This window comes from Nomascus leucogenys, chromosome 20 (assembly GCF_006542625.1).
Source record: "Nomascus leucogenys isolate Asia chromosome 20, Asia_NLE_v1, whole genome shotgun sequence".
Lineage (NCBI taxonomy): Eukaryota > Metazoa > Chordata > Mammalia > Primates > Hylobatidae > Nomascus > Nomascus leucogenys.
This window is the reverse complement of record NC_044400.1, coordinates 2998979-3021566: the sequence shown is the minus strand read 5'-3', so window position 1 is coordinate 3021566 and position 22588 is coordinate 2998979. Positions and strand designations below refer to the sequence as shown.

General features: G+C 40.8%; 1 protein-coding gene across 7 annotated transcripts in view; it reads left to right on the top strand.

Moving 5' to 3' along the window:
- LYPD6B (LY6/PLAUR domain containing 6B) overlaps positions 1-22588 on the top strand; it is a 176255-nt gene that overhangs the window by 80553 nt on the left and 73114 nt on the right. For 4 of the 7 annotated variants that reach the window (XM_012502552.2, XM_030801329.1, XM_030801331.1 and 1 more), the window contains one exon: positions 12066-12135. The exons of the other annotated variants lie outside the window; for them this stretch is intronic. In XM_012502552.2, coding sequence (XP_012358006.2) covers positions 12131-12135 — 5 coding nt within the window. In that variant the 5' untranslated portion in view covers positions 12066-12130. The remainder of the gene's footprint in view (positions 1-12065; positions 12136-22588) is intronic. 7 annotated transcript variants of the gene reach the window in all.

Genomic DNA, 22588 nt, shown 5'->3' with positions numbered 1-22588 from the left:
CGTCATTTAAAATTAAGGCGTAAGAAGCTTTATGTCTGTAAATGTGTTTTGTTGTAATGTCAATATGATATGATATTTGTCTTCCACACGAAGACATTGTCTTTCTGACAACAACTGTTTAAAGAGAATAGGCCTTGGGAATGGCGAAAGTATATTTCTTCTGGATTTTCCTGTCTTTTGACACGTACCTTTGTGGCGTGAACACAGTAACGATGAACTCAGTTGACGGTCTTGAGGGTGAGGGATGATATGTAGCCTTCATTACATTGCCTTGGCTCCAGGCCCGTAGGCACCAGCAGCAAGAGCTTTGATTTCATTTTAAAAGGAGTTAGAAGAATGTGAAGAAGGTCATGGCCATCAATCTGTTATCACTCTGCTAGATAGGATCTGTTTAAGGAGGAGCGTGAAACATAGTCTATAAGCTCCAGTGAAGGCCCCCAAATGGCGACGTTCGTCCTACCACTTCCTAATGAAAGTGTGCAATCTCTGGAAGAGAGCTCGCAAGCACTGCACAACAACAAATTGCCTAAGGAAATGCTTTCATTTTAAATTGTCCCAGCTAGAGCCAGCATATATAGGCAGTAGGTATAGTGAGGCATGTGGATGAAAGCAAAAAAAAAATTTTGCAGTCCTGTTAGCTTTATTAAATGTACATTATTGTGAGTGGGTCAGTAGTCATCCTACTGCAGAGAAAAGGAATGGAGACTGAAGCTAAATGTTCTGCTTATTGATTGGAAGGCAGGGTATAGTCTTGGGGAGCCCTGAGCTCCCAGATTGCACCGCTGCTGTTACAAGCTATAGCCATGAGGTCTCTGAATATTATGTCCTTTGTTTTATTTCTTTTGTTCCATTTTTAAGGATATTTTAGAAAAGAAATGTATAGTACTTAGAATTTTGAGTTCTCCAACATAGGATTTAGTTTTGTGAAATGTCATCTAACTTTTAGGGACATGCATATATATATATATATATATATATATTTTTTTTTTTTTTTTTTTTTTTTTTTTTTGACGGAGTCTCGCAGTCTCCCAGGCTGGAGTGCAGTGGCGCAATCTCGGCTCCCTGCAAGCTCCGCCTCCCGGGTTCACACTATTCTCCTGCCTCAGCCTCCCGAGTAGCTGGGACTACAGGTGCCCGCCACCACGCCCGCCTAATTTTTTGTATTTTTAGTAGAGACGGGGTTTCACCATGTTAGCCAGGATGTTCTCTATGGTCTCTATCTCCTGACCTCGTGATCTGCCCGCCTCAGCCTCCCAAAATGCTAGGATTACAGGCGTGAGCCATGACACCCGGTCGCATATATATTTTTACATAATTAAAATTCTGATACACGCCCAAATATCTGTTCTACTTATCATTATTAATATAAACATTTTTTGCTACTATGCTACGAAGTCTTTTTTTTTTTTTTTTTTTTTGAGACAGGGTCTTGCTCTGTCACCCAGGCTGGAGTGGGCAGTGGCGTGATCTCGGCTCATTGCAACCTCTACCTCCCAAGATCAGGTCATCCTCCTGCCTCAGCTTCCCAAGTAACTGGGACTACAGGTGTGCGCCACCACACCCAGCTAATTTTTGTATTTTTAGTAGAGACAGGGTTTCACCATGTTGGCCAGGCTGTTCTCAAACTCCTAACCTCAAGTGATCCACCTGCTTTAGCCTCCCAAAGTGCTGTGATTACAAGTATGAGCCACCCCTCCTGGCAAAGTCTTAATGATATTTCAAGGTGGCATCATAATTCATTAAGTTGATATGTCGTAATTTAACAATTCCCATCCTGTTGGACATACAGGTTGTTTCTAAAATTTCCTCTGCTGTAGATGACATGATACTAGTTTTATTCATGAAGATAGCTTTTTTATTTCCTAAGGTATTGTTTTCTGAAGCTAAATTTTTTCAAGAGTGGATTTACAGGGTCCAGTTCACTTTTGGTTTTTATGCAATTTATCTTCATGGGTTTGCTTCCCTGAGAGATGGTGAGTGCTTTTTCTACTTTTTTATGTGGTTAATTTTCAAAACTCTAATCTGCATTTAGGAGTTCACATAGAGCTGATTTGACTGACCAAATCTGATGATTGTAGCAGTCCCAGCAGAACACAGAATTCACCCCATTGGTTCAAATGAAGAGGATGTCATGAAGGGCTATACTTACAGAAGTGTGTGCAGGGTTAAAGAGCAAACAAGGGACTCCAGCAGTGGAAAGTCATGTCCAGCTCTGGGCTGAAGGGATGAGAGAGGGACATAGTGTTTCATGAGGGCTCATGGCCAGCCCTGGGCTGAAGGGGTGGTAGAAGAAAGTAGTGTTCCATGAGCACTTAGAGCTGCAGCCATAGAGAAGCAGGACCTGCCGGGGCTGGGGCTGTGGAAGGACACAGCTTTCACCAGAGATGCTGCAGTGAAGCACCCAAGGATTGGAGGGAAAACCTCAACCTCCCATTCCTCTCTCCCTCCAGTCTCATGCTAGTGCCTCCCACTGACAGAACCCAACCAAAAGTCACCTGGCACAGGACCCTGGGTGGTGCTGCCTTCAGGAGTCACCCTCCTGGAACACAGAGCAGGGCCAATAATGGATCCAGTGCTGGTGGAGGTGAAGGGGCAAATGGAAATACCCCAAACGAGAAAGAAACAGACCAAAACAAACTATCATCATAATTGTGGAAGTTTGTTTCAGTAGCAGCACTGGGGACCCATTTAGTGAAATCTAAAGCATGGTTCATATTTCACAACCCTCTGGACTGCAGTCTTCCAGAAAGGCCTTAAATATTACATCCATTTTACCATGAAAACTGGGTCACAGTGGGAAAGCTGGGGGCTCCTGAAAGAGCACTCAGCGCTGCCAAGATCGTGTCACAAGTCTGTGGGCGCTGTGCTTGCTCTGTGGCCATCTTTCTAGTCATCTTGTGTTAGCTCCGATTTTATTCTTTATAATAGCTCTTTCAGTTCTGCTCCAGCTCCTAACCCCACCCCTCCAGGTTTTGATGGAGGCATGTTTCTCATTTCTTTTTTTCTTTTTTTTAAAATTATTATTATTATTTTCTTTTTCTTTTTTTTATTATACTTTAACTTCTAGGGTACATGTGCACAACGTGCAGGTTTGTTACATATGTATACATGTGCCATGTTGGTGTGCTGCACCCATTAACTCGTCATTTACATTAGTTATTCCTCCTAATGCTGTCCCTCCCCCCTCCCCTCTCCCCCCACCCCATGACAGACCCCAGTGTGTGATGTCCCCCACCCTGCGTCCAAGTGTTCTCATTGTTCAGTTCCCACCTATGAGTGAGAGCATGTTTCTTATTTCAGTACATACTCAGGGCAGCTTGTGTGTGTAACCACATGGTCACCAGACAGCATTCCACAGGGCAGTTTCTCACTTTGGGGGCTGAGGGCCTCTGAACATTTATGGACTTTGGGGATTTGTGAGTCCTCTATACAGATTTTCACATGTTGCTTTTATTCGGATGGCAATAAAAATTTAAGATAGGCATATTCTGGATCATTTGGATGACTACCTTATAACTGGGTACTGTGACATGGTTTCAGTGTCTGCACCTACATTAGGTTTCTGTTCAAATTAGTGTCAAGCAGGACCACTTTCAATGTGGAGTGTTCTTAAGAAAAAATCACGGTAGATTTAATTTGATCCCAAAGCACTGTTTACATTCAAAGAGCAAATGCCCACACAGCAGGCTGATGAAGAAAGGTTTCACAGTAGTTCCAGAAGGGAAGGTGGCAGGAGAATTCAGTCATCACGTGGAACAGGATGCTTGCTGAGCTCCAGAGAATCCATGCCACAGTGATCAGTACCATACAGCTCCTCATTTGGGCAGCAGTGTGGTTTCAGCAGAACATCATTCAGCATGTTAAATTAATGCTTTTAACTTAACTTGAATGCTATTGGCTTTATGATTTTGGTTGTACTTATTTATGCATGTTCTGTGGTGTTGGTACATGAAAGGTAGTATGTCTAAGGATTTGGGGCCTGGTTTTATGTTGGTTGTTTTCTAAGTAACACCCTAATAATGATAATTAGAGTGTTAACATTATGGGAATTCAAGGGAAGATCTTTAAAAAAAGATCTGTACATAACTAAAGTTGCACAATTACTATGCGGAGGAAAGGGCACTAAACTGGTAATCTTGGCCTTTGTGTCCTCTTCGTGAGAAAAGGAAAGAAAAGAGAAGGGAGGGAGGAAGAAAAGAACAATTTAAAAATGCTGTACACGCCTGTGATCCCAGCACTTTGGGAGGCTGAGGCAGGCAGATCACGAGGTCAAGAGATCGAGACCATCCTGGCCAACATGGTGAAACCCTGTCTCTACTAAAAATACAAAAATCACCTGGGCGTGGTGGCACACACCCCCAGCTACTCACTCGGGAGGCTGAGGCAGGAGAATCGCTTGAACCTGGGAGGCAGAGTTTGCGGTGAGCTGAGATTGCACCACCGCACTCCAGCCTGGCCGACAGAGAGAGACTTTGTCTCTAAATAAATAAATAAATAATTTTAAAATGCTGTAAAAGACCACAATTCTTCACCCCAAGAATTCATGAAGTTTTGGATGATTTAGTAGCACATATTTAGAAAATGTAATACTCACCTGATGTTATCCAAGGAGGCCCCACGGGCTCCTTTGCTGTGTGCTTTTCTAGTTAAGCACCCACTCCTATGGAATCCAAGGGCCATTCTTCCTATTTTTACCATAACCAAGCAGCATACTGAACTCTCATAAATATTTACTCACTAATTTTCTGAAGTACTAATTCCTTTTGTTGAAAATATTAAAGAATGTCTTGTCCTTTTAATTCTTCACTGCACTAACCCCTCCAAGAATATGGCTTATAAATACAACACTTCTTGGGGGATGCCAATATATAGTCCCTTTTGGGGCTGAGACCAACTACCTTGTATTATCAATGACAGTTTTTCTGCTGGGCAGAGAGCATTGTCTCCTCTTTGCATATAGCAGATAATTGTTATCAATGCTCAGGGCAATTATATATGTGCATGTGGGAAACCCAGGTAATGGTGTGTTTGGTGGTTAAGTGCATGGTCTGTTTTTTTGGCAGGGGTTCTGAAACCCATGATGTTAAGTGGGCATCACATGATACCATGAACAGGTGTGCATGCTGGAGTAGCTCAGCATTCTCAACTAGGGTTGTCCTTAGCAACCCACGAGAGTAGCATCACTTCTAACAGTTCTGAAGTTGCATTAGCCGGGCAACTATTAGCTGTTATTGCCACTGCTCACTAATTCCTCTAATGGAGTTCATCAGAAATAGAGCCCATGAAAATATTAGATAGTTCATAAATAATTTGGAACTGGCACTTAAATGTGTTACGCATTTTCTCCCCGGCCAACGGACCTTTCTACTTGCTTGCTTTAGGATTACATAAAAAGGAGCCCGAATTCCACAAGTTAGGGTTCCAATTGCAGTGTTGCTCATCCCCAACTCTTTTCCCACCTCCCCCTCCCTGTACCAACCCCCACTGTCCAAGTGGTCAGGAAACATGATGAAGAAATGGCCACAAGAAACTTCTGTAGGTCATTTTCGTAGAGACCCACATTCAGGTAGACCCAGGCTCAGCAACCAGGTTACAAAGAAGCCTTTGAAGGATAGTCTTTCTGTGATTTATTATTTTCTAAGAAGAAAGTTGGTGTGGATCGATGTGGTCAGACTGCATCTAGCAGAAAAATTCCAGGAGGAAATTGGGTTCTTCCGGTCAAACAGAAACTTTTCATGTTGCCTCATTTCCGCCATCCCAAACCTCTGGATTGGTAAAACCCAGGAACTCAAACACATCTTACCTCCCAGTCAGTGCTGTAACTTCACAAATCACTAATCTCCAAGCCTGTTTGCCAAAGTCAAACAACGCCTGGCCCCGACAAAGCCCTTCACAAACAAAGCCACACCTGGCCTGCAAGTTAGGATAAGTAGATTACTCTCTAGACACAGCTGAAAGTTTAAGCTGCCCAAACACTCTTTCCTCTTCCTGGAGAGTTTTTCTTTGCTCTAAGCCCCTCTTCCACCCAGGGAAGCCACCCTGCCTCCAGGGGCCATGGGATTCCTCCGGAGAATTTAATTCTGTCAGGAAACAAGTCAACCTCTCCCCCGTCACAACTGTGGAGGGCAGGCTTGGCTGGAGTGGATTAGGTTAGGAGGGAAAGGGTGAGAAGTCCTGGCTCTAGGTCTTGGTGGATTAGGGCTGTGATACCACTTTCTCCCACTGTGAATAAAGTTGGTATCCTAACCCCATTTCCAAACAACTCAGGCATCTTGGAGTACTTTAACTCCAATCACTCTCTCTTGAATTATATGCTATTGTTGCCCGATATTTTAGTTCTGACTCCTTTTACCACCACAGTGTAAATATTTTTTGTTTTACAGAGACAGTTTAAAAATACTCATTTAAGATTACCTACCTATGTACCAACTTTTCTGCTCCTTGACATTCTTTATCTCCTCCTTCCTAAAGTAAGGTCTTTAGAAATTCTTTTGAAGTTTTGTTGATAGTAAACTCTGTTTTTGTGTATAAGAAAATATATTTCTGTCTCATTCTTAAAAAATTTCTTCATTGGGTGTTCTAGTTAAGGCTTATTTTCGGCCGGGCACAGTGGCTCACGCCTGTAATCCCAGCACTTTGGGGGGCTGAGGCGGGCGGATCACGAGGTCAGGAGATCGAGACCATCCTGGCTAACATGGTGAAACTCCTTCTCTACTAAAAATACAAAAAATTAGCCAGGCGAGGTGGCGGGCGCCTGTAGTCCCAGCTACGCGGGAGGCTGAGGCAGGAGAATGGCGTGAACCTGGGAGGTGGAGCCTGCAGTGAGCCGAGATCGCGCCACTGCACTCCAACCTGGGCGACAGCGAGACTCCATCTCAAAAAAAAAAAAAAAAAAAAAAAAAAAAAAAGACTGATTTTCTCCTACCACTTTGAAGATAACTATTGTCAGTTTATAGGTAAATAAGTACAACTGACCCTTGAACTTGAGAAGAGATGCTTAAACTCTTCATAATTAAACAAATGCAAGTGAAAATGAAAGGAAGATAGCTACTATCTTCTGACTTCAGTTGTGGCTGTTGAGAAATTAGCCGTCGGTCTAATTGCTGACCTCTTCTCTGGCTGCCTTCATAATATTGCGGTTGCTTTTGGTATTCTGTAGGATCATTTCAGTGTCTCTAGATGTGGAATATAGTCGACTCTTGGACAATAGTGGGCTTAGGGATGCTGACCCCTCTGCATGGTTGAAAATCCATGTATGATTTCTGACTCCCCCAAAAGTTAACTACTTAATAGCCAGCTGTTGGCCAGAAGCCTTACCAATAAACAGTCAATGCATACTTATTTTGTATGTTGTATGTATTATATGTTGTATTCTTACAATAAAGTAAACCAGAGAAAAGAAAATGCTATTACAAAAACCATAAGGAAGAGAAAATATATTTACCATTGATTAAGTGAAAAGTACGGATAAAGGCCCTCATCCTTGTCATCTTTACATTGAGTCAGCTGAGGAGGAAAAGAAAGAGGAGGGATCGGTCTTGCATCTCAAGGGTGGGAGAGGCAGAAGAAAATCCATGTATAAGTGCATCCACGCAGTTCAGACCTGTGTCATTCAAGGGTCAACCGTACTTTTGATTTCTTCTGCTTGGGATATAGGGTGTTTCTGCATCTTTGGATTGGTGTCTTTCACCAGTTCTAGAAAAACCCTGGCCATTGCGTCGCAAAATTACCTCTCCTCCATTCTCTATTCTCTCCTTCTAGGACGTCCATTAGACTTGTGTTCAACCTTCTTCTTCTGTGCTTCATGCCTCTTAATAGCCTCTTAATAATTTCCATCTCTTTATCTTTCTCTCTGTACTGCATTCTGGTAGTTTTTTTTTTTTCATAAGCTTTGTCAGGTCAGTAATTCTCTATTCAGCTATATAAATCTGTGGTTTAATCGGTCCATTGAGTTTTCAGTTTTAATGATTTTATACTGTTGTTGTTTCGTAATTCTCTTTGGCTAGTTTGCAAATCTTTCTGGTCATTTTCTTAAAGTCTCTTTTTGTTTGTTCATTTTAATATTTCATATTTTATTATATGAAATATTTTATATATAGCAATATTCTATGTCTGAAAATACTAGATATTTGGTAATTGAGGGTGTAATTCTGTTGTTTATCATTTATGCCAACTCTCATTTCCATTGTTTTGTTTTCTTGTGTTTTGAGAAATTATTTCTGTGAGCTTATATTTGATAAAATTTAACAATATTGAGGGCTCAAACTGAGAACTTTACTCCAGAGAATATTTAAATTTCTTGTGTTCTGGAACTTGGGATCAGGACTGATCTGGGACTGCATTAGTAACCATTAAGGATCTTGACTTACTGCACAAGTCTCGGGTTCAGCTGCCCCACCATGTGAGGGTCCCAGCCCTCAGTCTCCAGTTCCAGAGGACTTAGCAGCACCTGCTCCCTGGGCTACCCTGACTTGTGTGTGTGCTTGCCACTTACTATTTTGATTTTATATTTCCTTCCTTTCCTCCCCTCTTCCTTGTATGTATGTATGTATGTGTGTATGTATGTGTATGTATGTGTATGTATGCATGTGTGTATGTATGTGTATGTACGTATGTGTGTGTATGTGTATGTATGTGTATGTATGTATGTGTATGTATGTGTGTGTATGTATGTGCATGTATGTGTATGTATGTATGTGTGTGTATGTGTGTATGTATGTGTATGTATGTGTGTATGTGTGTATGTGTATGTATCTGTGTGTGTGTATGTGTGTGTATGTATGTATGTATGTGTATGTATGTGTATATCTGTGTACTCTCTTGGGACATTTTCTTTAATTTTTTGGTGGTCATAAATGCATTATAAGATTGTTATATTTACCCAGGATCCTGTTATATTGTAGCAGGAAGACCTTGCTGAATATGTGCTAGGAGCAGAAAAATGGATCTCTTATAGAATACCCCCAGTTCCTTGTCTCCTTTCGGTTACAGCTAACTTGGGCCTAAGTGTCAAATGAGACCTGGAACTACTCTACTCTTGGTTTGTGGGGTATAATGGTGCCCTAATACCCAGCACAATTTCACATTCTACCTAATAATCTTTTTTGTTGGACTGATCACCTTGAAGTCATTGACCAGAGATATGTCTTCAAAATATAGTACTGCATAGGTAAATGATGATTTTTTTTAAAAAAAGAAACAAATTAGACCCCATATTTGGTTATTCAACTCCTTTAAAAGATGTTTTCAGCTAACATATATCATTTACATGATTTCTTAAAAGAAAAAACATAACCTATTGCTTCTAAAATCTTTTTGTTTTTTCTTCTTGGAAATGATGTTGCCATCATTTGCTTCTTGAAAATCAAGCTTGAGTCTAATATTTCTTTTTGTACCTAGTCACATCTATCATGTAACAAACTTTACTGGAATTGAATTGCATTTTCTAGATGGTTTGACAGAGACCTGGATATGGCATTTAGGGATGTTCCATCAAATAGCATTTTAAATCTCCTGACAGGTCAGTCTTTAATTAGTAGAGCAGGTTATTTGGTTCAAATTGTAGATCCAAATCACGGACTTTAGGGATACTTTCTGAAAACTGCTTCCTTGTCCTAGTTCTAATCATTGGCACTGCATTTTTTCCACATTATTGTTGAGCAGTTACTGTAATTAGATGAGAGAGTCTCACAAGGATGGAAGTTGGAGATAGAACTGGGTATTATTTGGTGTTAATCAAGACAGTTTTTAGTGTTTTTGTCTCACCTGGATAGAGACTATTGAAATAAATGTGTGAGGCACTAAGCATTTCCTAATGAATGGTGGTAAGAGGGTCTTTGAATGTGAACATTTCCTACATTTTATCTCTCAGAAAATAACCTTACAAAACAAGTCAAAATGTCTTAGGGAAATTACAGAGCCTTTGTATCAACAAAATAGCAACAGGATGCATTGTAGAAGGTTATGCATCTGTTCATTGCTCAGGTGCATAAGGAATACCAGTAAAGAACATATCACCTACTTTTACTTTGCTTTTGAGAGACTGCTCTATTTTTTATCTTGCCTAGTGTTCTGATCCCCTTGGTTGTAACCATAAGAAAATCTGATGAGAATTATGTAGGCCATCTGCCCTAACTTCACAAATGAGAGAAAAGGAGACTTTACCTGGGGAACCTCATCTCTTTTCTGATGAAAAATGATGAGTAATCTGTGATTGCTTGAAATACAATGTTGAATGGGTGAATAACAAAGGGCATGTGAGATTTGTGGGGTTGATTGCACGCTTCCTAAAACTCAGCATATATGGCACATCCTTTAAACACAAAAAGGTCCTCTGCTGGTTATCTGCCAGGGACATGCAAGGGAAGAATGACCAAAATCCATATGTTTAGGACAGTTCTTGAGAAAGTCATCTCCTATAGACTTTTAAGATGCTAATAAGAAAACAAATAAATTTAAGAGCTACAGCGGGTGAAGTTACTTAGGGTATAAATGATTTCAACAAGCTTAGGAATTTACAAAATACAGGAAGCAGGATGTTTCTTGAGAGTGTGGCCTAAAACACTTCAGACAAATGCCAGGCCTGGGCTACCCTCTGAATATGTGTCCCAACCCATACTTTAGGGAACCCCTCCTCAAACTCTCCATCTGAAAATCTCATCTTTGGGATGGATGCAGTGAACTCCTTCCTGCTGAAGTATAAATGACTAATAAGCTTTGTGGATTTCCTCCTCCTGGTTTATAACTGGAGATAATCTTTAAGTCAACGGAATGCAGCCTCAGTTGTGTACTAGCCAAGTGTATCTCCTTGGAGGAAGTGGTGAGCAGTTCTAAGTGCTATTTAGAGTTATAATGCTTTTCCTGTGGTGTATGCAGCATCCCCAGCTGCTGGTGCTGTGATGAGGTAGGTGAGACTTATGGTGGACTTTATGCAGACTTCTTGATGGGGCTTTGTAGGCAGAGCAGAGAGCCCGTATAACTCATCTTTGTATTGTTCATTTCTAATTCAATGCCTGGTACAAGATAGAAACTCTGTAAGTACTGGCTGTTGAATGGAGGTCAGCCTGAGACCTGCCAACAAGGCGTGGTGTCTGGGAAGGAAGAAGGAGGAGGTATATACACAGGTGCCTGGACTTCTGCTTCCACTTCATCTCAGGTTCTCATCTTTGGTCCAGGAGCCTGGGTACTACAGGCTTTGTGTTCCAATTAAGTGGGTACACCCCCCTCTTTCCTATAGGCCCCTAGGAGGCCACCTTGACCAGAGCTCCGAATGGCAGCTTTTCTCCCTCCAACTCTTAAGTCTGTGATTTTCTGAGCCTTGGATTCATCAGGACACAGAGGGAAGATTTGTTCCCCCATGAGGCTGTTGCTGAGGACAGTTTGTGCCAATCTACTGATCTGTCCCCCAGCCTTTGCTCTCAAAATGGCAAATTTCCAGATGTGTGACATTTTTATTATTCTAGGGGAAAAAACTCTTTAAATGCCTTTTGAAGGGGAGGAGAAGAGAAGTCACTAGTTTAATTCGGACAGAGTGGTTTGGCTTGGGTCCTATAGCCATATCATAATAAGTCTTTATTTAGGCACACATCCATGGAGTAATTAATCCAGGAGGGGCAAAAGCTAGTTATTTATCTTAGGTACCTGACAAGTTCTGTTTTATACCTGGAGGTAAAGTTGAAGATGCATGTTCACAACCAAAAACTTCTGCATCTAAAAGAGGGTATTAGGCCTTGTCCCATTAACTTACAACAGGGCTGGATTAAGTGATTTTCTGTGACTGGGGAAAGGACTATTGACTGCATTCTCCTTCCTAATTCCTGCAGACACTAAAAATGTGTATCCACTCCATCTATGTCCTGCCAAATCTTTCTACCCAAGGACAAGAGGCCGCTATACAAAATCTGGTCTTTTCTTGTACCTGGTTTGTGGTTAGGAAAGGTTATTGAGCCTAAGGACCTCTTTATGATGTGTCCCCAGCCTAAAACCCCCTACTTACTTAAAATCCCTTTATCCCAAATGTCTACAACATCAGTCATAATGATACCTTTTCATGTTCATTTGTTTAGATATGCCACACTTCTGCCTGCTGTTGGCAACCCTCCTGGACTAGGCTGCCCCGTTAATCACATGGATGTTGTGAGTATTATGTTCACAAGTGGTGTAGAGAAGATATTTTTATTTAACTATAAATCCTCACCACATGAGCTACTCATGCTTAGCAAAAATATATTAAACATTTGTGATCTGGAGTTGCATTAATCTCAGGGATTACGCTGCTTGTTCATTGGTTAAATAATGTGGTTTCAGTATCTTCCCCTAATCATACTGACTTTTTATGAAAGAACTTTTGACACAAAGCTGTGTCTCAGAATGTTTTGACATAAAGGTAGCTGCTGATCTTAATTTGCAATTGTGGATTCATTTCATCTTGTATGCTTTTATGTTATAGGTTTCTTAATGTTGCCAGCATGAAAGTGCTTCAGATGGCTTTGAGTCCTAATCTTGTGGTTCTGTTCACTGAAGATAAGCAACAATTTTTTGATTATTTTATTTTCCTATGGATTGCCAATAGGTCTAAACAACCTCCTTAGTTGTACTGGCAGGACCAAGTAAAAAGACAAGGGATGAAAAAGAGGGAAGGGAAAAAAGGAAAGAAAGAGAGAAAGAGCGAGCAAATATGAGAAAGAAAAAGAGGAGGGAAAGAGGAAAGAGAGAATTGTCTTGGGAAGGTGATATAGGCCACTAATTACTTTAGAGCTGCAAGCCTCCTGCACAATAATTTATTTGTAAGCCCAGAGTTAGAAAGGGCACATCTTCAGAATCCCAAAAGAAAGTATATATGTGGGCCCGTGTGGTTGGTCAGCACCACTCTCTCCTCCCTAAGTTTAATGATCAAAGGATGGGAAAGTTGTCAGATCCCTTCCTGGATCTTAAGTCAGTCTCTTGTGTGACTGACTTGAAGAGTCACAGTGAAAATTTCCCAACATAAAGCAAAGGACACCTGACCAGCAAAGTCTTTGGGAGCTAAAACAGAATGAGAGGCTAGAAAGAATTGATGATGAAAATACTTCTTTCAAAGAGAGAAACATCTTAGAAAAGTCCACAGAACCACAGAATCTTAGACAGCACTCTCAGGTGATCATTTTAGTCTTGTCATTTGTGCTTTATTTATGGAGAAACTGAGACTGGGAGAGGAGAAGAGACATGCCAAAGCTAACCCAGTATGGGGCCGAGCAAAGCCATGCATCCTGGGTCCATGCTTCCTTTTTTAAAAGAAACAATCATAGGCAAGTCAGGGCTGGTTGCATAGAATCAAATGAAACAGGGCAGACAGAATTTATTTCATTGAATGCTTAAAGAAGAGCCGTGCCTAGAATGAAGTTTATTTTTTTGAGGTTTTGAAAATGTAAATTTTCCAGGGCCATGCTAGATTCCCTGTGTGCCACGAACAGAAGCAGCATTCTAGATGGAACCCAGGGAGCCTGGGGCAGATTTACAGAGGGTTCGTGTAGAAATGGACTCACCTTTCATGTACCATGATTTGTTTCGGTTTGGGCAAAAGGAAAGGGACATAGAAAGGTCCATAGGTTAATGACAAGTGGAACATGATTGCTTAGGTCCTTTCTCTAGGGAAGGGGTTAGATGCAGTTCGATTTCTCAATCTCTGGCAGCTCTCGTGGGTGCGGGGCCAAAGCCCAACATTTTGGCTCTCTCTCCTTTTCCACAGATGGAAGTGAAATGAACTCATTGGCAGCTACACACCGAGAAGGAGAAAGGCTTTGAAGCCTTTTTAGTGCTACTTAGCAAGCAGACGTACTGCTAAAGACTGGGGACAACTGATTTCCATTTTACAGATGTGAAGTTTGTTAACTGTGCTTGGCCCTGCCCCATTAAATTAGCCTTCCACTCTTGGTAGCTTGTTGAATGAATTGCTAGGGCTCTGCTTCATTGCTGCTTGGCAGGCAGTTTAGTAGAACACTTTGATAGCAAGCATCAACACAGAATTCTGAGACTTAGAATGTTTCAAAGTCTGTCCAAAGCCCTCAGTTTCTGGGAACTGATGCTATTATTTATTTACTTATTTTAAAATTTTTTTCTATGGTGCATTTCATTGTAGCAACAGACCAAGAACAATTATGGATCAGGAACTGTAGTGCTTATTTAATTATATTTCAGAGTTCTGTTTTTACTAGGTTCTAGATCTCCAGTGAATTATGTGTCCCAAAGCCTCTCATTTCTATGTACATCTGGGTTGCCTTCCTCTTTAGCCAGACTTAAGATTTAAAGGGTCCCACAGACTCATATTCTTATATTCAGGAAATTGAATGTCTTTGGCTAGAGCGATTCTAAACTGCAAAGTAATCTTGGGAAACTGGGCCTCTGTAGTCAGTTTAGTGAGGTGCTAAGACCCAGGAAGGGTACTAAGGCTCTGTGGTCAGTTTAATGAGATACTGAGACCCAGGAAAGTTACTAAGACCCAGTGGTTATCAATATAACGATATATTCATTAGTATCTTAGTACCTTTCCTTCCTCCCTGTCCTTTGACTTTAGGTGCTAGAAAGGGAGTCAGTATAGCCAGAGTAAATCTGTTTCACTTCAAGATCATAACTAGGCATTGCTATTGATTTATCCTCCCTTTGGGCATATCTTAGAGAATAGTTTTGGGAACCATGCAGAGTTGGGCATCTTTCAAGAGTATCAGAACCACTAGGTCGAAATACATTCACGTGTTGGCCTGTAAGGTATAATCCTAGATGTATTACTGCAAGATTAGCAGAACTTCTTGGGGTACTTGCTTCAGTTGGCTTTGACTTTTTGTAGAGTCCTTTTCTTTGCTAGAATCAGGGAGAAGAGAAGGTTAGAGAATGTTCTTTCTACCTTCATTCAGTGTACTTTTGTGTCAGTATGGAGATGCACAGGAGAATGTATGTGAGCTAAAAGAGTGAAATAAAGAAAATCCATTTAGCAAATATTTATTGAATGCCTACTTGGTGCTAGATGCTATAGATACAGTAGTGAAAAAACCATGGTTCCTGTTCTCTGGGGATATGTTATATTGAGGGGAGAGGAAAGATCGACAAGCAATATGTTTCTAGTGGTGGCAAGTGCTATGCAAAAACAAATGAAGGAAGGAAGGAAGGTTAGGAAGAAGGAAGGAAGAGTAAGCAAAGCAAGCCAGCAGGGAAGGGGGCTGGAGAATGCTGGCGGTATTAGTTTATGAAGTGTGGTTCTGAGAAGGGGACGTAGCACAGAGACCTGAAGAATGGAGAGAGAGAGAGCCCTGTGTACTTGAACTGGAGAAGGATCAGGCAGAGGGCTTAGTGGGATGGAGTCAGCTTCTCCCTGTGCTCTTCTCTGCAGTCACATCTTACTACCTTGGCTGCTTCTGATTTACAAGTTGGCTATTCTCATTTTAACCATAGTTTTATGAGGTGGCTGCTATAGAATTATGCCTAGATTGTACTTTATTAAAGCAGTTGTTGTTGTCAAGCACCAAATTCATTATATTTCAATTACATGGAATTCTGATTTTTTAGAAAGCCACAAAAAAGACTCCAGCCTACTAAACTCTTTATCGCTTCTAAGGTATCTGTAGGCCTGGAAAACTATTCCTTAGGGGATGGGAATGCTTACATAAATGTAGAGTTGTTTTACTGCCCCTGCAATTCAGATCACTAGAGAGTATTCATCTGAAATAAAAGTAGGTTTGCTTAAGATAGATTTGAATCAATGATATAACTTGAAGTTATGCCAACAACCCCATTCTCTCACAGTATATGATGTGGCAGAGGGAAAAGTTGGTATGGGAGGAGGCAAAGGAATGCAAGAGCTTTGCATTAGCCAAATTTGGAAGCAAGCCAGGATCCATCCTGAGACCACGTAGTCAATCTGGGTTGTCAATCACTGTCTACCGGCCCAGGGCTACTTGATCAAGATCTTTGGAATTGGTGTGCTGGAACAAAGAGTAGCAAGGCATGCAAGGTTAAGAACATGCTATATTCATAAAATAATGTTTTAAAACCAAAGTTATTTTAGAATCATGGGAAATATTTAAAGCAACCATCAACTCTTTGAAGATTACTTGTAGGGCCGGGCGCAGTGGCTTATGCCTGTAATCTCAGCACTTTGGGAGGCTGAGGCAGGTGCATCATTTGAGGTCAGGAGTTCAAGACCAGCCTGGCCAACATGGTGAAACCCCATCTCTACTAAAAATACAAAAATTAGCCCGGTGTGGTGATGCACACCTGTAATCCTAGCTACTTGGGAGGCTGAGACATGAGAATCGCTTAAACCCGGGAGACGGAGGTTGTAGTGAGCCAAGATTGTCCCACTGCTCTCCAGCCTGGGTGACAGAGCAAGACTCTGTCTCAAAAAAAAAAAAAAAAAAAAAAAAAGATTACTTGTAGTTGTGCCTGATTTTCCCAGGGTCCCTTTGTAATGTCAATTGTAAACTTTTTTTTTATAAGTTTTGAGAATTCCTTTAGGTTAAAAGGATATTGTTTAATGAGCTTTGTGTGCATATTTAAATGTGTGTATATATGAATAAAGAAATATGTATTTTTGGCCAGGCATGGTGACTCACGCTTGTAACCCCAGCCAGCACTTTGGAAGGCCAACGTGGGTGGATCACCTGAGGTCAGGAGATCGAGACCAGCCTGGCCAACATGGTGAAACCCCATCTCTCCTAAAAATACAAAAATAAGCCAGCGGTGGTGGCAGGCACCGGTAATCCCAGCTACTCAAGAGGCTGAGGCAGGAGAATTGCTTGAACCTGGGAGGCGGAGCCTGCTGTGAGCCAAGATCGTGCCACTGCACTCTAGCCTTGGGCAACAGAGTGAGACCCTGTCTCAAAAAAAAAAAAAAAAAAAAGTGTGTTTTTTTCCAAACTATTTCTATGGAGGTTCAAAATATTTTTAAAGAAAGAATTAAGAAACCTCAGAAATCAATGAGAGATACTTTACTAAGAACCAGAGCTGATATCTTATGTCACATTAAGGGGACATTTTCCTTGATTCTCCCTGCCATCCCTCTCCACCCCAGGCTGGGAGTGGTAACCTTTCTTTGTGTTCCCAGAGTATCCCAAGAATGCCTAATCATAGTCATCGCTACCTGCTAATTCATATCTTTCCATGGCTTTCTGGAGGGCTGACACTGTGTCCTTGAGCTTAAAATTACCAGCAGTTTGCATGGGGGCTGACATGTAATAGGGGCTCCATATATGTTTATTGACTACATAGAAGAATGAATTAGTTATTAAGATTTATATCTTATTGAGAACATTCTGACAACCAAAGCAAAAAGAAAAATGTATTAGTTTCACAGTTTCATATGCATTTAAGTCTAAACAGAGCATTACTTCAGAAGTTACATCTTTCTCCCCTTGGTGCTAAGTGCCTAAAAGTACTTATCTGATGGAACAGTGAGTTTCATAAGAAACATTATTTTCAATATTTCATAAGCTACCAGTGCCCTGGACTAAATGAAAGAATTACTGTGGCTTTTGGTAGAACCTTACAGCCAGAGGCCAACTCCGGCATCCAGAGATTCCGAGTCTTCATTAGCTTCTTAGCAGATTCACTGTTACGACATCTCATTCCCAGACGGCGATGGGTCACGAGCCATCTTATTTTATGCCACTGGATTTTATTTTCATGATTGCAACTATCTAATAGATATTCTACTGAAAGATTTTACTGTGTTCATAGGCTGAAGCATTAAGTGAAGTGTGTGAATTAAGGAAAAACATCCAACAGAAAACAAATTGTAAGGGTGCTGCAGTTAGTTTAGAAGGATATGGCTCCTCCAAATTCTGCAGAGGCATTTGTCCTTGCTGACTTATAAGCTTTGTGAGAAAATAATTATTTTGTGAAAAAAAATGTGAATACTGGTCAAAGTAAGCTAATGAATATTGGCCTAATTAAAAAATGTTTTTAGGCAGCTTATTCTATGAAGAGGGAACAGTGCTAAGGAGTACAAAGGTGTAGTTGCTGAAGGAAAGAAGATTGATTGATTTTTGCTGTGTATATATGGGCCAAGATAGAGAAAGAGGACAGAGAGGAAAATTAAAAATCCTTTGATGCAGCAACAATAATTCTTCATTTAAATGTTTTGGATGGATGCATTTCCTTTTAAGTTGGATAACAAATTAGTAGAGAAAGGCAGTGAGTAGTTGTGTTCTGAATCCCAAGGCAGTCTAAGGAGAGAGTGAAGGCAACAGACATTTATTGAGCATCTGCTGTTTTCTAGGCATTGTGTAAAGGACTTTAGATATTGTTTTTCTTTGAACTCTTATAGTAATCCTGTGAGTCAAAGAGGGGGAACTGGATGAGTGAGGTTAATTAAATTGTTGAGATCATGCAGTTAGTGTATATATCAAAGCCATGACTGAATCCACTTAAGTGTGTTCCAAAGCTCAGGCTGTTATTATTTTGTTTTTAAGATACTCCAGTGGTTTCCCATTTGCAAGTAAGGGGCCCACAGGAGCTTCAGAGAGATTGCAAAGGGTTCATTTAAGGGCATATCTGGCTTATCTGTGCATAAGAAAATATGTATCTCTGAAATTATATGTATGTCTCTATTTCAAAAACATGTAGGCATTTCAAAATTTACCAATTAATTATTATTATTAATTATTCGAAAACATTTTGTCTGGAATATAAATTCAGCAAGAGCAGAGATTTTTGTATATTTTATGAGATATAACTCATGTGTTTAGACCCATGCTCAGCATAGCAGATGCTCAATAAATATTTGTGCATACAAGAGTGAAACAATCATTATAGTTCTTTAAATATGCCAGGGCTTATTTAATCAAATTTTTGTTAGTAGACATTTAGATTGTTTTCATTTTTTCTTTCATAAACAACACATCTGTACTATAAATAAGTCTCTATACATATATCTTTGCACCTTACAAAGAAATATTCTATTATTTCATTGTTTTAGATCACTGGAAGTAAACTTGCTGGGTCAAAGGAATACATATTTTAAATTTTAATACAATCTTTCTGGGGCAATTGGGTATGATGTATCAATGCCATTACCTCTAACACCATGTAAAATTATCTGTTTCACGTCAACCTGGCTGACATTAGGAGTTAATCTTTTCACTCTTTATAAAGTATCATTAAATTCCAAAATTCAGAAGGCTTATTGCTTCCTCCAAGTTTCTATTTATCCTGCTTAGAAGCTAGCATAATATCCTGTGGCTTCTTTCCTCCTGAGTTGAAAGAGTTTGTGTGATGACATTATTCAATGAAATTACTTTTTTAAAAAACACAAATTATGTTCTCTTTTCTACTCTCTGAACTCCTGTTTGAATATATGGATTCAGACTCTTGTCATTGGTGAATATGAACCTACGGAGGGAAAGGAAGTCTGGAATTAGTTGCACATTATTAGCAGGTGGAATCTGACCACTTGCTGAGGAACAATTTATGTATTGCTGCACTCCGTGTGATTTCTTGTTCCAGGCCCAACCAGTTTGAATGAATGTGACTCCATAGTATGTTCATGTTGGCTGTTAAAGATGCAGAGAAGAAGCTACTGATTTTTATCTTTGCCACATAAGCAGGTGCAGTTGTGGATGGGAAAATCCATGTGTGACCAACAGATCCTTCCACCTAGCAAATAAAGAAAAGAGCACTGGCCTTTTGCATGGGTTTTCAGCAGAGGAGGTTTTCTTTTTTTAAGTAGACACAGGGTCTTGCTCTGTCACCCAGGCTGGAGTGCAGTGGTATGATTATAGCTCACTGTCTCATCGAACTCCTGGGCTCAAGCAATCCTGTCACCTCGGGCTCCCAAGTGGCTAAGACTACAGGTGTGTGTACCACACTCGGCCCATTTTTAATATTTTTGTAGAGACAGAGCCTTGCTATATTACCCAGGCTAGTCTTGAACTCCTGAACTCCTGCCTCAAGCAATCCTCCTACCTTGGCCACCCAAAGTGCTGGGATTACACAGGTGTGAGCCACCACACATGGCCATCAGCAGAGGACTTTAAGAACACACAGAAGCATATGTTCAGCATTCTCCAAAACAATTTTGGCAGTGTTATATTTTCTAAAGTAACGTTCTCTTCTGTCTTATGCACATGAAAACTACGTGAACTGGTATATTCCTCTTGCTGTTTACTAGGAAGTTCAGAACCAAATGTAAATCTTAATAACTCATTCATTCATTTATTCAATAAAGATACATGGAAACCCTATGACATGTAGCACCGTGAAGTGCTGGCAGTCCTGAACTCAAGGCCACAGTGTCAGCCTTCCAGCAGGGTAGTTCGAGTTCCAACTCGGGAAGGAATGGTTTATTGCCTCCTGGAGCCCCTATGCTTTGGATGCTTGCCCTGGAAGGGGAGAGCATGGCTTTTCCCATGAAACATAACCCGTTCTCCACTAAGCTTATTAGCAGTAGAAAGGGGGCAGCTCATTTTCCTCTCAGGCGTCGTCAAAGGCTGCTGTTGTCCAAGGGTGAAGGGCCCTTGGTAGCTTGATTAGCACACAGCCTGGCCTGTGCTGATTTTCAGATGAAGACCATCAGATATAATCTGCCGCTTCATTAGGTTGACACTCTTCCTGCCCCCTCTTGTAATAATGTCACCAGAGCACTTAATAATTTTAGGTAAATGCTGTAAGCATACACTTCGTAGTGTGGAGAGTGCCCTCAGGGCAGGGTTGCTGGGAAGTGGCAGGGCGAGGAGGCTTCCTTCTGTCACCATGATTCCCTCACATAGGTTAGTGCTAAGCGAGGTCCAGAGAAGGTAAATGGGAGAAGTCTCATAAAGAGTTGAACTTGTAGGAATCAGGAGCGCCTGTTCAGGGCATGGCAACTGAATCCTTGATCCTCGGGGAGTTAGCTAGATCCGACTCACACCGGCTGCACCGTGAGAGCCAATGTCCCTCCCACACTCTTAGATTCAAATAATTTCTTTAAGCTCATCCTTGCATTTAGAATGCCAGTACTTTTGTAGCGTCGGTGTTGTATTCCCCACACTGGCTGAAAGAAGGTTTTCCCTCACTTTTATGATTGGGTGACCAAGGAAATAAATGCCTGGTGAATTTCCACAAAATCCAGCATCGTGGCATAAATTCTTTCTCTCCATCCTTGAATTTTCTTTCTCCAGAGAAAACTTTTCTCCATTTGTCCCATCTTTGATCACTAGTTAGGCATAAAAGGAGAGAGGAAGCTGCAGTTTGCAAAAATAAACACTTTAGAAGGGGTTTGGCCAAAACATAAAGACAACAATGTTTAGATTTCCCATCTGCAAATTTTATGATAGAGGCACATATTTATTTGGTGCCTACTGTGTGCTATAGGTACTGATAGATAGCAGTAAAGAAAAGTCCCTGTCCTCATGGAGCTTACCTTCTAATGTGAGAGGCCAACAAAAATCATCAGGTGGTGGTAACTAAAACCAGGTAAGGAAACAGAGATTGACAGGGTAGAATCTTTTTTAGATAAGCTGGTCAGGGCAGGCTTTTGTGACAAAGTGACATTTGGGCAGAGAGCTGAGTGAATGCAGGGAGTAGGCCATGTGACTGTCTGGGGCAGAGCATTCCAGGAAATGGAAACCATGCATGCAAAGGTCCTGAGGCAGGGCCACAATTGTACTTGGTGCATCCACATGGAATACAGGGGGGAGAGAAATCAGGGAGGTAGCCGGATTTAAAGTTGTCTGGTGTGTCTTTTCATCTTCTGTATTTTTTATATATTTTCTATCATTTTGTTCTGTTATTCTGGAAATGTCATTAGGAATTACATAGCAATGAATCAGATTTGTAAAGCCATTCAACATTTTGCATTCCAAGTGAATTTAATGTGTCCATAGTTTCTGAATTACTGATACATTGAATTTATTTCTGCCATGTTTTGTTGTATTTGTTATATGAAATCTTTCTTACTTTTTTCTTTTTATTTACTATTAAAAAATTCCAACCTTCTGTTGGATTATCAAGTTTTCTCTTATTCTTCTTTTACCCCCTGTACCTAATTGGAAGCTGTATTAATTTTAATTTCCCAGGGCAACTATAACAAAGTAATATAAGCTGGATGGCTCAGAACAACAGAAATTTATTGTCTTATAGTCCTGGAGGTTAGAAGTCTGAAATCAAGGTGTCAGCAAGGCCATGCTTCCTCTAAGATCTGTAGAGAAATCTTTCTTCTCCTCTTTCCAGCTTCTGGTGGCTTGCTGGCAGTCTTTGGTGTTCCCTGGTTTGCAGCTGCATAACTTGAGTCTTGTCTGCACAGTGAGTTAGTAGCTGCTGGAGAGAAAATAGTATTAATTTGGAATTCTCACACCTGTACGGTTATAATAGTTAACTGATAACATCGAGACTTGGTCTGCTATCATTTACCTTATGGATTCCTGTATATGCAACCCTGCCCATGCTGCATATTAGAAACTTCTGCTCAGCTTTTAAAAAATACTGGTGTTCTGGCCAACTTCACTGAAGACCAGTTAAATTCGAATCTTGGTTGGCGTGGCTCTGGGCATTGGCGTTTATTAAAAGCTGCCTGGGTGATTTCATGGCACAGCCAGGGTGCAGACCCACTGTGGAGAGACAATCTGGACAAATGTGTATTGAG